This window comes from Haemaphysalis longicornis, unplaced genomic scaffold, assembly GCF_048455015.1.
Source record: "Haemaphysalis longicornis isolate Haplotype H1 unplaced genomic scaffold, Haemaphysalis longicornis Haplotype H1 scaffold_1, whole genome shotgun sequence".
Taxonomy (NCBI): domain Eukaryota; kingdom Metazoa; phylum Arthropoda; class Arachnida; order Ixodida; family Ixodidae; genus Haemaphysalis; species Haemaphysalis longicornis.
In genome coordinates this window covers 78472682-78488059 of record NW_027526203.1, presented here as the reverse complement: position 1 = coordinate 78488059, position 15378 = coordinate 78472682, and the positions used below count along the sequence as shown (strand labels likewise).

The following is a 15378-nucleotide window of genomic DNA, read 5'->3' as shown; positions in this document are numbered from 1 at the left end:
GTACAGATCTGACGAAAGTCGGGTAATGTACAGAAACGTCGTGTAATTTACATAGTTCACAAAAATCGCCATCAAGGTAGTTGCTATTGCGCACAAAAGATCTAGAAACACTATTTACAAAGTTTAAAAATCAAGACAGAAGTTAACGCTAGCGAAATAAATACATTTGCCTTATTTCAAGTTAGCGTTAACGCTTATCCAAATGCGAGCGAAAGACGTGCGTTGACGTGAAGAACATTAGACATATTTTTCGTGTCTATTTATTACTTGTCATCGGCCTTAGAACATCCAACATTTGTACAAATCTGCACGAAAACTATGCCGTGAGGGTGTTAACTCCCCCTTCAAATCACGTGAAAGGGTAGCAATCGCTCTATTATTACATCTAGTGATTTGTACTTGAGAATCAATGTGGGCTTACCTGTAGACCTGCGCAAAAGAGCGAGCCGCATCTGGCGACATGATGTCAGCCAGCTGGCTGAAGTCTGTGATGCGTGGTTGACCGCAGAACTCTCGCCAGTCGTTGTAGTTTGGGATACCATGATCGCGGCCACGCTGGATGTTGAGTGCCGCTAAGTCCAGACCAAATCCTACTCCGCGGGGCTCGAACAGGTGGTTGGTGAGCTGGGGGAACACATATAGGAGCAAAGGGTTGGAGACTATAAAGGTGCTCTCTAGTGACTATGATGGCTACTCACTTTTCCTTTCGTGTCAGGAAGCACTTAAATAACTGTAGTTATCGCCAGCGCAGAATGCCAAGGCATTTGCTGCTGGTATTTGCAGCCGCACCCATTTATTTATTACTAGGCTAATAGCCGGTTCACCAGTTTCCATTGGCAACGACGTCAACATACCCGCACATGTGCTTTCGCAACTCAGCGAGAAGAAATGTTCATGTATCCCCGCATCTTAGATACCCGGATATTTTATTTCGATGGAGACGATGTCATCATTAATGAAGCAGATTGGATGAATGGCAATGAAAAAGGTGATGAAATAACTGCTCCACAAATCCTAAATTATAACATTTCTAAATTATAACCGATATGTAATACGTTCTCGGTATGCTGCCTCAAAATAATTGTTGTGAGTGTTTCGCGCAACTGTAGACACAAGTATGTACTTTCATTTTTTTTGCGCGCGAATGCCCCCGACGTCAGCAGTGCGTTCTCAGAGAAACATTTGACATATTACACTGCCGGGCTCGCCCTGGTTACTACCCAGAGCTCCGTGCAAGTATGAACCTCCCACTATTCTTTAAACGCTTCATCATTTCTGAATACTCCTTCCAAGGCTGTTTGGTATGTCTGTACTGTTCAGGTTTCGGGAACAGAGGGCAAGCAACTGCAGTGAACAGCAGCGGAATGGCGCTACTGATTTGTAGTGAGTAAAGTCACCAGACGCTTGGAAGAAGATTATATACTTTTTTCACCTCATCCACCAATATCCTAGCAAACCCTTCAGCCGCCGTTATCGAATGCTTAATTTCACACCTTTTAGGAGGGTGCACGCGCGCCCATGCTGTGGAACGGGCCACGCTTGGTGCGTCTTTCCAAGGCCAAGGTCTGTCAGGAGCTACCTGAACGCAAATTTTGCCTGGCTGTCTATTCGTCTGTCACTCGATTCAACTTCCACGGCAAAAAAAGTTCAATAATGCGAGAACGGAACATACACGAACAACATCATTCCAAAACATAAAAGCGGGTGTCATTCCTCATAGATGCCCACATTATCCGGCGCAAAGAAAACCTCAGGCATAGTTCGAGCGAACCACCTAACCGATAGTGCCAGCGTTTTTCTAATGAAGAATGCACGTTCCATTGATCGTTACAATAGCAAAATAATAAATAACGCCTCAACAATGCAGTCGTAAAGAGCCGGGATGAAAAGCAAGCGCTGCAACAAAACAGCTTTGGATCGTGGCCGCGTGACCCACTAGCTCATTTCCCGCACTAGAACCGCTGATGCAATATGCAAATCTGTGGTATTGGCTTAGGTCGGGAAAAGCAGACGCAAGTTAGGCAGGGCTTCTAAGCTTGCAGAACGTGCTATTTTGCCTTAAATGTAATACAGAATCATTTTATGGCAATAAGAACGGTTGCAATGGAAGTTACAAAAGTACACGTAAACGTAGAAGTAGCAGCGCATACTTTGTTGGTACGGTGCGCGCTATGCTTGTTATAGCGGTAAAGCAGTCTGCCGCTTTGGGGTTGTCTCACAAGACACAGGCCGATTGGCGGAAGCGACATTATGTAACGTTACCTGCAGGTGATGTAACGCAGGTTTTTCGAGCATACCTGATGTTTCACGAAATGATTACTACCTACCATAGCAAAAACAAGTCAGCTTCAAATACCACCAGAAAAAAAGTTGCAGGGGACATCGACGTTTACGTTCTAGGATGCAAGACGCGATAGCGTTACCTCCTCAAGGTAGAGCTTCGAACGGGGCTGCTTGGAATTTCCATTCATGCTCTCCGAGCCCTAAAGTTTAACCTAACAAAACTAGCAAGAGCGGCTTTGTGTGGGAGAAGGAGCTTCACTGCGCAGAAGCGGCAATTGACAAAGCCACGTATCCTTTCTGTCTTCAGCGCAGCAGTATCATTGTCAGCAAGCCTCCGGGCCTGCCTTCTCATTTCCACATTCCAACTACGCCCGATTACAGCTTCAGGTGTGAGCTCTCCTTTGGGTGCGCAGACGTACTTCCCGGTTGACGGAAACACTGTCTTCCGTGGTCGCTTCATGAGCATGGCTGATAGCAGACAGCCTTTACGGAAAGTCGTTGAATGAACCTAGTAACGGTATCACGGCAACAGTGGCTCATCGGCGCATGCACCAACGGCGGGATAACGAATTCACTGCGCAGACGCGACGCTTAATGAATCACCAGGCACCATTTCTCTCATACCATACGCCATGGCATCATTGCCTTGCTTCCCACCCGCCAGTTAACCTTCGCATCTGGCTGCCTCAGTCGTAGGTTCCGGTTGGCAGTGGTGACGTATTTCCGTGGACACTTGATGAGCACGGCAGATAGCGAACGGCTAGTGGACACGGCAAAACCGAGAAATGAGCCTAATGACGCGATCGCATGAAAAAGCAAACGCAAACAGCGGCCCTGCGGGGTATGGTGGCGCCATCTAGGAGGAGTAATAGTAAAAAGTGTTCCGCAGTCGGCTAAAAAGTGAACAGCGCGGTAACAACGTTCGCTTGAAGTTCTGTCTTTGGTACGTCATCGCAGACGTAACGAAACACGCGATTTGGCAGGACAGTCAAAATTTTGACCTAAATTCATTAATTTCTCAATGAATAACGCATCGTTTGCTGCCGGAAAAACTCTGGGGGCACCATACAACACCAAATGTTTCGATTAAAATCAACTTGTACTTTTTCTGTATGACCCCTTCAAGTGAGCTTATGGGCTCTGAATACGAGCTCATTATGGCTTCACGTAGCGATAATTTACTGCTGCAGCGCTTTTCGTAGCTTCTCAGTATGGAGTTCGGAACGGTACACCGGCTGCTCAATTCACACAAGGAGATTGAAAAATGAAAATGACAGCCGCTATCCGAAGCTCATGGAGGCTTTACAAAATCTATTTCGCCGACGACAACATAACAACCCCCTTCTTCAATTTTCACATGCCCAATTAGTGGTTGTGGTCAGTGAAGTTAACAGCCTTACGGCCATTTTATCTGATTGAAATTGCCATATAATTCATTTGCATACAAATACATAATTAATTTCCTTACAATTCATACAAAAGGGTACATAGCAATACGACTACCGCTATATGGAAGAAGATGACACGTGGATGGACAATATCCGGGACCTAATTTAGAGCAAGCAGGTATTGATTCAGTGCGCGAGTAGCTGCTCAAAACGAGAAATGACGACAACGAGCCTTAATATACCTGTAAAGTACGCTGAGACAAAAAACCTGAATACATCATCGTCATCGCCATCATCATCATCAGACTGTCTACGCCCAGTGCAGGGCAAAGGCATGCAGTGTGCATGATCTCCAATTATGGCTGAACCTCCCATGACTGAATACATGCATGGATGGTAAAACAGGGATGCCCTTTTTCACCAGTGTTTGTGGCGCTTTGCGTGAAAGGAATCCACCGAAAATTGAGGGTAATAAAAGTTACTTTTCCCATTCTACATATGAAATCGATAGCTCTCAAAACAGTGGATTGCGGTATGCAGATGACATAGTTTTACCACGACCGGATTTATAGATAGCGACTTGCCCATGCGCGCTGATTCCGCGTGCCGAATTTGTTGTTGCTTGTTTTTTTTAGTTCTTTCCCACGCCACATCACCGGCTGGCGCGGCTTTTAATACTCATTTCTCCCGTTTACACGCGTGTGCTCGGCCAGCGATCGTGGTTATTTTCTCTTTCTGTCGATGCGTTGTGGTCAGTCTTTCCCGATTGAAACTGGGGGAAGTGTACACCTTCCGTTGGCTCGACGGTGTGCTCAATTACGAGCTTTTAACACGAAATTGTCACTTCGCAAGGATGGTGCAAGCACGCACTCGGTCGGTCCACCTAATGCACCCCCACCCGGATATCGTCCACAAAAAACTACCCACAGCTTCTAACTCTTTGCTAACGCGCTTAATGGCGTTCCACGAGTTTGATATCCCGCGTACATCCGAAAGGATATAATCAAAAATATTTTCAGCGCGTTTCGTTCTATAGCATGGAACAGGAAAAAAACACGAACATGGCGAATCACTTTGAACGCACTGTTTCATATTGTGCATCAAGGGAGGGAGGAAAACCAGAAGAAACAGTCGGCACGCGGTCCGTTCCCGTTGGATTACGATGCATAGCACGACTATAAAAAAAAAAAAAAAAAACAAGCGTGCGTCAGGAATTTCCCCCGCAGTCTCTGTTGGACTTCACCTTTTGTGGGGGCGGTATAGCAGCAGCATGAATAGTCACTCTTCAAAAAAGTACCTGAGTGAGTCTGATGCCGACGTTGTAGGTTACCTAGCCAAAAAAAGAAAACGCTTTCACCGAAGAAGATGGTGAAAGATCCTGCAATACGTTGGCATCATACTTTCAGTCAGCTTGTCGTACGCGATCGTATTTATAGCCTACAGCTCAGCAAGCCCGGAAAGCGCACGCTACAGGCATTTGTTTTCACCATGCAGGTTGCGACCTTTTCGGTACGTTGGTAGTGAGCCAAAAAGATAACCGAAGATGACGGTGGCTCTCACCGGAAGCATTGACTGGGAACGGCGCCCATAACCAAGTTTGCCATTTCTTGGGCTTGTAAGCCACCCGACGAAGCTCCTACAAACGTACCGCTCAAGTTATAGTGAAGACGCGGCAGCTGCGCAAAAGATTGCCGTTGATTAGTGCTCCCTTCGCTGGAAATACATTATGTTTCTCGAAAGAACAACGATTCGAACCCAAGAACGGGCCTGTTGGGGTGTTTATACAAATTCGAGCCTTCGCTGTTAAATTTACACGTGCATAAACGAGATTCACGCCAAAAGAAAGCTCCTCCATGTAAATAAAAAGCGTTCGAAGTTCCCGCGTAGTTAAATGAACGAAAATGCTCGAAAACAAACAATGCAAGTCGAGCAGGCAGGTAGGGCAGCAGTGTGGTGGTGGTGGTGGAGAAACATTTATTCAAGCGAAAGAGGTTCGCGCTTGAAAGCGGGAGAAGCCCTCAGTCCAGGGCCCCTGCGGCGGCTGCGGTTCTGCGTGCCCGGTCCACCAACTGTCGCTGGTCCTCAGGGTCCGAACTGCACAGCGCGGTCTCCCACTGCTCGAAGGTGGGTGTGCGAATAATGGGGGCTGCTGGTGTGTTTTGGCAAGCCCACGTGGTGTGGTACAGTGTTGGATGTTCGCTGCAGTGTGGGCATGTTGGTGGATACATTGTGGGGTGTATGATGTGCAGGAAGCTAAGGTGGGGGTATGTGTTTGTCTGTAGTTGCCGCCAGGCTACAGCCTCCTCTCGGGTGAGCTTCTGGTGCGGTGGTGGGTAGGCACATCTGGCAAGGCGGTGGTGTTGCAGAAGTGTACGGTACTGCTGCTGGACAGGCTCTGGGTCACGGAGCGACTGGTGCGGTGCCCGGAGGGTGCATGCTCGGGCTGTAGCGTGTGCTCGCTCATTTCCGTCAAGCCCTGCGTGACCTGGCGTCCATATTAGTACAGTTGGGTTTAGGGTGTCCTTGTGCTTTTTTAGAAGTCGGAGAGCGCATATTGAGATCCGACCATTGCCGTAGTTTCTGCATGCCTGCTGGCAGTCTGTAATTATATGAAGTGGGCTATTCGAAGTTGGAGACGTCATCGCCAGTGCGATGGCTGCTTCTTCGGCTTCAACAATGTTTGTGGTTTTTACGGTCGCAGTGCGAACGACATCGCCCGAGCCGTCAATGACACTAACTGCTGTGGCTGGATGGGACGCGTAGTGGGCCGCGTCCGTGAAGCGCACATGCGGGTGGTCAGAGTACTTCCCTTGCAGGAATTGTACCCGTGCTTGCCTGCGCTGTACGTGATGCTCAGGATGCATGTTTCGCGGTAGCGGAGCAACCCTGATGAGCGTGCGGATGTCTTGAGGAACAGTTTCCGGACGAGGGTGGCTGGCGTCCGCTATCCGGTAGCCTAGCTGCCTCAGCACCGTGCGACCGGTCGAAGTTAGTCTGAGCCGCTCTAGTTGGCTGACAAGGTGGAAATCAATGATCTCTCGCACCTTGTTGTGCACCCCGAGCGCTTCCAACTTGCTAGTGGCAGTTTGACGTACTACTGCGGAAGGCGTACAAGCAGTGTGGTTCACATGTAAACGTTGACGTTTGCATAGCTAATGCAACAGTTGCAAACTTAACCGCGAATCCTCGTTTCTGGCTGGTGTTAGAGATAGTGATCGGTAAATCGGCATTCTTGGTGTTATCACTGGGTTTTATGGAAGCATTCGCAGGCCCCACTCCGAGCGAAGAGAAACGGCGTGCTTGGGGATTAAACTTAGCCCCACCTGACGTAGCGCGCCGTCCCTTCACGGCTATTTTTTAAGTGCGAATGCACTTTATAAGCGACCCCAAACCATCCACCGCCGGCGGCGGCGGCGTCCGCAGTGCTCCTCTATATTTAAAAAAGAAACAGCATCCGGCGCCAGGTTTCGATCCGAGGACTTTGCGGCCGCAGCGCGACGCTCTACCGACCAAGCCACGGACGCGACGGTGATATCAGCGTTAGTGACGCGCCTTATATCTTTAACGCATTCAAACTACGTCGTCAGCGGCGTTATAGCGGCTTGATAACTGCGTGGTGTACACGTGATACTACAAACCCGATGGAAGAGATGGAAGAGAAGGCGGTGAGGCGGTGGGCTGCGGGGGCCGAGCGCAAGCGCCGCAAGCGGGCCGACAACCGTGCATTCGCACTTTCACATTCTCCCCCTCGGGGAAATGCGGGGGAATTTTTTTGGCACGTCGGCTCGCATTGTCGCGGACAGCGATGGACGAGGGTTTACTACCAGATAGTGCGAAAGTCTTAAAACTCTTGCAGATCTGCAAAAAATACAACATATCTTGGCCTAAACTTTGTCGAGGGATATGAGCAGTTGTGATTTCAAAACAGCGAAGCACATACCTCGCAGGGATTGATTCAATAAAAAGAAATAGCTTTTTAAAAGCGGTTTAATTACGTGGGTAAAGTATCAGGTGCAATTTAAATACTTAAGAAAATTATTGGAGTCATAAATTCGCGGACGCAACCTCCTTTGTAAACTGGCCTAATGGCTCCGGTTGTAAAAGAAACCACCTGACGAGCGCCAAGTCCTATACTGCAAAGATGGGAGGGATATTGTGTGATATAACGTCCAGGGGGAACGCGCTGAGCCTCGGAAAAGACTTCGCACACTTCCAGATCTTTGTATGGACTGAACATGTGAACCGCAGTCCATTGGGCCAAATATGCTAGGGACAAGCAGGTACCAGATTACACGGGCACTGCACAGGAAGGTAACCGTAAGCAGCAATTCCGTAAAACTAAACAACTCACACGGGGCCTTATGCGCTTCCTTGCCTTGAGTGTTTTCCATGCGATGCTATATTTATTTTTATTTTCACGCCCATACCCTTTCGAGTTGGGTAGGATGAAATAGATTTTGCGACATGGCTTGCAATGATCCGCTGTTTCACTTCTAGGGCATGCTAAACTGGCGTCTGTTTTGTGAGAAATAAACACTAAGACAGCGCTGATTCCATGTCTTTGTTTACCTTTCTTTGTTTTTGACTCCATGTCTGTGAATCCATGTCTTTGTTTACCTTTGGCGCTGTTACGTGTTGAATACGTTGGCAGCGTTGCACACTATGCATGAATCGGAGTATTGATATGGTACTACTTTTCTGGTAGCAAGAATCGCTGTATTACGCTCTCCAGCCTTGGCAGCGTTGCACGGTATGCGCGAAACGCACTAGATATCCTAGCAAGGTGTACTATATGTCTCGTAGCCACATTTTCTTTGAGATAACCTAATAAGAACTCCAGTAAAAGCTGTTTATGAACCATATTCTCCCTATTTGTAGCCCATGTGACCTTTCTGACTTAATGTCTTTGTTTACCTTTCGCGCTGTTATGTGTTGCATACTTTGGCAACGTTGCACACTATGCATGAATCGGAGTATTGATATGGTACTACTTTTCTCGTAGCAAGAAGCGCTGTATTACGCTCTCATGACTTGGCAGCGTTGCACGGTATTTGCGAAACGCAGTAAACATATAGTATTAAGATGGTCTATTTGTCACGCGCCCCATTTTTTACCTGCCGCTATAAAACCTCCAGTAAAGGCTGTTTACGGAGCGATACACTTTCTATTTGTAACCCGTGTATTGGAAGGCACGAAGACCATGAGCAATCCTACATATTTTTACAATTTCACCGTGAACTGACTCGGCAGCGGAAAGTATACAATTATAGGTCTTGCATTTTGTTTTATAGCAGGAGCGTATTGCCCGAAATGACACGCGTTTCCCAGTACCACCGTCAACGCATAGACGACCGTGTGTCTGAATTAGGAACCGCAAAAGTTCCAAGTTTGACCTAACTACAGGACAGGTATTACCTACAAAGCTGCGTAAATTAGTAGCTTTACAGCCTTTTCGGAACGTCGGCACGCGATGAGACGTTTTTTTGGAGGTGTGCTTAAGGATAAGTGAACGCAAGGAACTTGAGGTACGGAAAATAAATGCTGCCTCGTTAGAACCTACAAACACATACCTTTCTCCGGCATTTAGTTCTAAACTGCGTTACTCTAATAAAGTAATGTGAAACCTCAATTCAATATCAATATTTCAATATGAATGTCACTTTACCATTCTTATTCGATATTGCGTTTTATAATGGCAACGGGAAAACTACAGTTAGACACCCGGCAGTTTCGATCGCTGCACTAATGCAGGTGTAGCACTCCCAACCTCTAGGTTGTTGTTTTAATTTGAAGCTAAAATGTCTGTTTTCCCCAACTAGTCTGAAAACAAAAATAAAAAATGAAACTGAGACAGAATTTAAGTAACTGTGTAAGATGACACCAAGGAAACAGAGTTGGCAGGTTGACAAACGTGTCACTTCGGCAGTTTCACTTCCGCGTTCTGATCCGTATATATAAAGCGACGCTTGAAAGCATGACAGATGACGCTTCTGTCGCAACTCTCCAAGTGCCGTCTTATGTTCGCTGAAGAAAACTTGGAAGCCCTTCAAGTTGACTCCGCCGCCCTTAGAAAATGCAATGTCGACCGGCACGTTTGGATCGTCGAACAGCCTCAGGATCAAATGAAGGGTTTTTGCTCCTCAAGTACAGTGCGCGTTTCTTTATTTGCTTTTTTTTTGCAAGAAGAATGATGCGATGGCTTTACGGTGTTGTGTGGCCATCCAATTTTTGAGGGGCCGCGAACGTCTTGGGCAAGATAGTAACGCTGTTTTTACGGGGACAGACATCCGCCATTTAGGGGCAGTATGATTTCTCACATTTAAACAGACAAAGTCTTGGCACTATAATCATGCGCCATCGTAGAAATCGCGAATATTGTGTACATCATACTGGAATCTAGCCGTTGTCGTATCTTGTTTCGATGGGACTTGTGCGCGCTAAAGAGGTTGTTTTTTTCAGTTTCGTCCTGTTCTACTGTGGCATTACTTCTTGCATCTTGATATCTCCCTGTCTTGCAAACTTAAGAAATCACCGCCACGGGTTGCCGAAGACAAGTCCAAGGAGTCCTCATAAAATAAACAGAAGACACGCAGCTAGCTGGTTTGGTACATTTCAATGCGAACGATGAGTTGCGATGCAGCCATCGGCAGCATGCGGAGCGGGTGAAATGCCTGGGCTTCACTTAACGTTAAACCCTGCAAGGAATGTGCTTAATTCAGTTGCGCTGGTATTTGGGCACTTCCTTGGGGAAAGAAATTTTGTCTGCAGGCTTGTGGCCGCCAGGCAAAATATATGATCTTCCAAGGCCAACAGTCCAAGGTATCACATGGTGATCGCATGCGGCATTATATGTTACTTAGCTGAGCCCCTCGTTTGCAAACTTATTACGCTAACGAAAACAAAATCTTCGGTATTCTCGACGCAGTCTTCGTCGGCCAACACAATTTTTGAATAACTGTGAACCATCACGGTTGCCATTGTCATCGTGAAAGCAGTGAGAGGCATCGCATCGCATTGCAAAAAAACGGCATGGGGGAATTTTCAATGATTTTTTGTAGATATAATAAAAAGGGCCGCGAGGGAACATTCCGCTGAGTGTATTAATAATTCATAAGCATTTGCATTATGGAGCCAGGAATTAGGATCCCTATGGCGCATGCGAGGCACCTGCTTTTTTTGCTTCTCAAACACGTAATCCATTCTGAAAACTAAAGCAGCATAGGAAATAAATAGTCGGTAGAGGTTGGCTACTTTTATTTTTTTATCGGGCCATCGGGATTACACAATGTCTAGTTTGCCGCCGTAAGCAACCATGGGAAGAGACGCGGAGCGCGCATAATTAGTGTAGTCGCCAGCCTAACATCTGGCCAGTCTAACATGCGTTGTTTACTGTTGTGTCTTCTGAAAAAACTGTGCCGCATGGTCGGTTGTGTAGTCGGGGGTCATGCTGGTTCTGCTTTAGAAAGCAACTCCAGACGTGGGGGGTGCAGTATCACTGCCCGCAGTATTCACTGACAGGCAAGGGGTCATTTCAGAGGCCAAACGGGAGTTAGAATGACACAAGAAACACAGTATGTTTCGTTTTTGTCACGCCAGAGCAATTCATGTGCACTGGGAAGCGGCGTAAAACACGTTTGTTGTAGCGTTGTCCACAGTGAAAGGGTGAAATATCGGGCAGTATAAAAATGGTCGATCTCGAAGTGGTGGCCACGTCTTAGCTGTGTAGAATCTGAAAGTTACCCGGTGCTGACGTGCAACTGTGACGTCGTTCATTTACTGCAGCACGTCGCCATAACTTTGGAAAATAATTGATAACTTCACGCTACGATTACTTGACACTTGTGGAAAGCTGTAAAATGCACGACGTTCGCTTCAGTACACTGCAGGGGCGCTAACCACGCCACGGGAGGGCTATTTCATACCGCTAGCGAAAGTTGGAACTACACGCGTTGCGTAATCATGTGCCGTCGACATTCTTATCAAGCGTTCGTGTTCTATTAAACCATCCCGGCTCTATAGAGAGTAGGAAAAGACATCTGTCAAAATCAAGCCGTGATGTTGATAACTTGCATGTCAAAAGATACGGAATACTAGTCTTATTAACCGAATGGTCTTTATGTTCAAAGGTTTGTAATTATGTTCACTTTTTTAGGCAGAATTAGTGTTTTCAGGCGATTTTAGAATTCTGGAAGCCGTGGCTACCCACACAACTGATCGTCTCGTTCTGGAAGAAAGATACAGAAAAACTGCGTTAAACTTTTCTTCGCGGAAATTTTTTTTTCTCTTACCCTTTGTTGGAAAGAATATCTGCTTAAGTTACGCATTGAGGAATGATATTCGGTAAGAATTCTGTGTTCTCGTGATTTGTACAATACTAAACGTTTCCTGTGGCTGAAAAGGTCGCTAAATAGTGCGTTCTGTGATTTGTTCCTGACGGATTTCGCACTACTTTCACGAATACGATGTTCTTAGATCAAAACGAACCAATAAACACCATAAACAGGAGAGCCGACTGCTCCACTTTCGATAATTCAGTAAACCATGCAAGCGAGCCAATCCATACAAAACTCAAACTTCGAAATCCACCGATTTCACGGCACAGCTCATCCGTGCTACCCTGGCAGGGCAGGCCCGAAACGCTGTGGTGGTGACGGATCGCGGGGTCTTTTTCCACAGCTGAAGTGTTGTGAACGCAGGTGAGCAGGCGCTACTACCAAAGCACAGAGGAAACACTCGCTGGAGTGGTATGTCGCTTCCTCGTATGTTAAGCCTTACGCTTTCGCTTTCACTAAAACTACACGAGTCGGGATACGTTCCTCAAAAAAAAAAAAAAAAATTGGCCGGGTATCTGCTCTTTGCGTTTCAAATGTCTTCAAAAGACGATAGTCTTTGTAGACATTTGCCAAGGAAATGACCCCCTTCGCTTTCCCGCTCACCTCTCATGCCATTCCTGTTCCGTCGCGCTCATCCTAAGGTAAACACACTAAAGGTTTGATCAAGGCGATTTGAATTTACCGCGTCCCACTGCTACAGGCGGGGTTCCTCGATGCCAGCGCTGCAGTACGGCGGAGACGCGCGTCAATCGAGGCGGCAGACTTCAAGGTTTATAGAACCGCGTTGCCGTGCTCCACGTGCGTTCCAAGCAGGGGCCCTATTCTCGACTGCACAAATTGCCGGCATTTCGCCCATGTTTTTTTGCGTAAGCGCGACGTAAGCAATCAGTGACGTGCTGCACCTACAGTTATGACGACATGCAATGTAATTTGACGAGTCATTCATAAAGATCGCTACCAAGGTATCAAATATTGTGCAAGAAAGATATAAAAACACTTGGCATGTACTATAAAAATTAAGATGGTAGCTGAGGCTGACAAGAAAAACACATTTCTGGAGGTCAAATTTGGCGCCAACACCACAAGGCGATCGGGCAACGTTGATCCAAAAGCGAGCGAAAGGCGGATGTCGAGCTAGCTAGAGAACATCACACAATTTTTTTACCGTATCTATTTATTTCTTTCAATCGCGTTTATTAACATAGCTGGGCTCTCTGCTTCAATGCAAGCTTTGTTGCGTTATCACCTTCCCTGCCGCCACCGCCGCCACGCCATCGTCTGCTGCTATGTTACAAGTTTATGGCGTGATCACAGAAAAAGACGGCCGCGACCATCGCTTCTATGACACATAAGAGCAGCGAAGCGCTACGCTTGATAACCGCGGAGCGCACCGATGTCGCCGATTCACTCATTCGTCAAGCTCGACTGCAATCAACGCTGTAATTGCTGTAATGAACTAAATAGTCACTTTTCATTGTTCATTTTCTCTTGAGTTCGATCATGTGACCCAACAGCTTACTAGGACAAGTATGGACAAATGCCATGCATTGGGTTCTCTTTGTTATGGAGAGGCTTGTACTGCCCTCTTATGTTGCGGTTACGCCAAACAAATAATTTTTATTTCATTGCCAAACATAAAAGCAAAATACTGCATGTTATTTGCATGTTCCATGATCGTTGACGTGGAAGCAGTTGAAACTATAATTTGTTTCGGTAGAAAACATGCTTTAAACAGCGGGCATGCGAAACTGCGCCTGCTGCAAATTGCCGCACATTTCGCGGCGCCGTAAGCCGGGGCAATATTGTGCCCTATTTTGCTTGTATTTTGCGACAAAAACAGGGGCCATTTTCAAGCTGTTACGTAGCATTACGTCACTTTTACGCAGGCTGAAGTTGCCAATGCATGACGTAATCGTTCCCGCCAACTGTTTAAATTACGTCACGCCTTCTCAGCCAATCACAGAGGGGGTGTGTATTACAAGCAGTATTGTTGTTGAATAGCAAAGACAGGCTCACGTTGTCATGTCCGCTGCATTTAGTCTGGTTTTTCATTGCCGGCCAAGAATTATGCGCCTTTAGTAACGAGAAATAAGGCAAACTTTAGAACTGGTGTCCGTAGACGACATGAAACGTCAAAATGACGACAGCACACACAACCGCTTTGTCAACCGGAAGCACGTGACCAAAATTGAAAGCCAATCAGAAAAGACTTCCGGAAAATTGCCTGAATTGCCGGCAATTTGTGCAGTCGAGAATAGGGCCCCAGAACGTGAAACCTAGCTAGTGGAACCTTTCTTTGCCGTTGCCCCGCGATTTTTCATATGCCGCCAGGAGGTGGCGCGGGCAACAGCAGGTGGTACGCGTTTTTTTGCAGTAGATGTAGAATATCATTTGCTATCGAAAAACCAAGCATCCAGGAATTTTTGAATAAAGGAACAATGTAAATATCCCTTGTGTACTAATTTTACTGTCTTATATTTTCGTAATGTCTTGTTCTTGTTCAACAAAGTTGACAAGTACGAACATATAAACCGGGCTTAGACGTTTACATTTGGCTGTGACTATATCGCACTATTGCGCAGTAAGCATTTCACATTGGCCGGGTGGCTGAATCGAGTTACAGACAGACAGACGGACAGACGGACAGACGGACAGACATACAGAGAGACCAAATTTTCTGTGTTTAAGTGGCCCAAGAAAGACTATCGTCTTTAAAATCAAACTTGGGTCGTGCTTACGATCGCAGTCCATGCTCTTTTAAGCAGGTTAGCACTTATTTTGTTCGGCACAAGCAATTGTTGAACGTCCCACCACTTCACGCGTATCGGCCCGCTTTGTGCTTCAACTCGAAATAAATGTTCTTAGGCGGCGTTGTCTGAGCCCGCGCGCGCTCGCAGGGGATCCCATAGGGAAAACCATGTTTCCGGTCCGGGCGGTCACCCTCAAAGCAATCCATCTCCCGAAACATGGTGCAGGTCTTGGGTGCAATTTTGAGGCAATAATATTCCAGGAAGCATAGGAGAGGTCCCAGCTGCCACAAGCGGTGGAAGCGCCGCCCCCTTTTCTGTGCAGCTATTGCCTGGCCTGACGAACATTTCATGGACTGTGATGTTAGGGACGTGTAGTGGAAGGCGGCGTCTGTTGGGGCGCCAGTCATTCTGAGCGGGAAGGCCCCGTGTGTGTCTCCAGCTCCAGAAGCCGGTTTGGTGGCCGGAACTCCCCCGAATCGGCCTGGTCGCCCGTATCCAACCTGCTGGATATTTTGCCGCACAGCGTAGGAAAGCGGATCGCTCGCACGAACATGTGTCTGCCACATTACACCGGTTAAGTTAAGTTCACAAGGGAACTATGCGGGCGTGGAGGCCTGTCATGGA

At 47.0% G+C, this 15378-nt stretch overlaps 1 protein-coding gene across 1 annotated transcript in view; it reads right to left on the bottom strand.

Annotated features, from left to right (window-relative positions):
• Positions 1 to 15378, bottom strand: part of LOC144177755 (salivary peroxidase/catechol oxidase-like) — a 280303-nt gene that overhangs the window by 48045 nt on the left and 216880 nt on the right. Inside the window, exon 14 of the mRNA XM_077705328.1 lies at positions 422 to 624. Coding sequence (XP_077561454.1) covers positions 422 to 624 — 203 coding nt within the window. The remainder of the gene's footprint in view (positions 1 to 421; positions 625 to 15378) is intronic.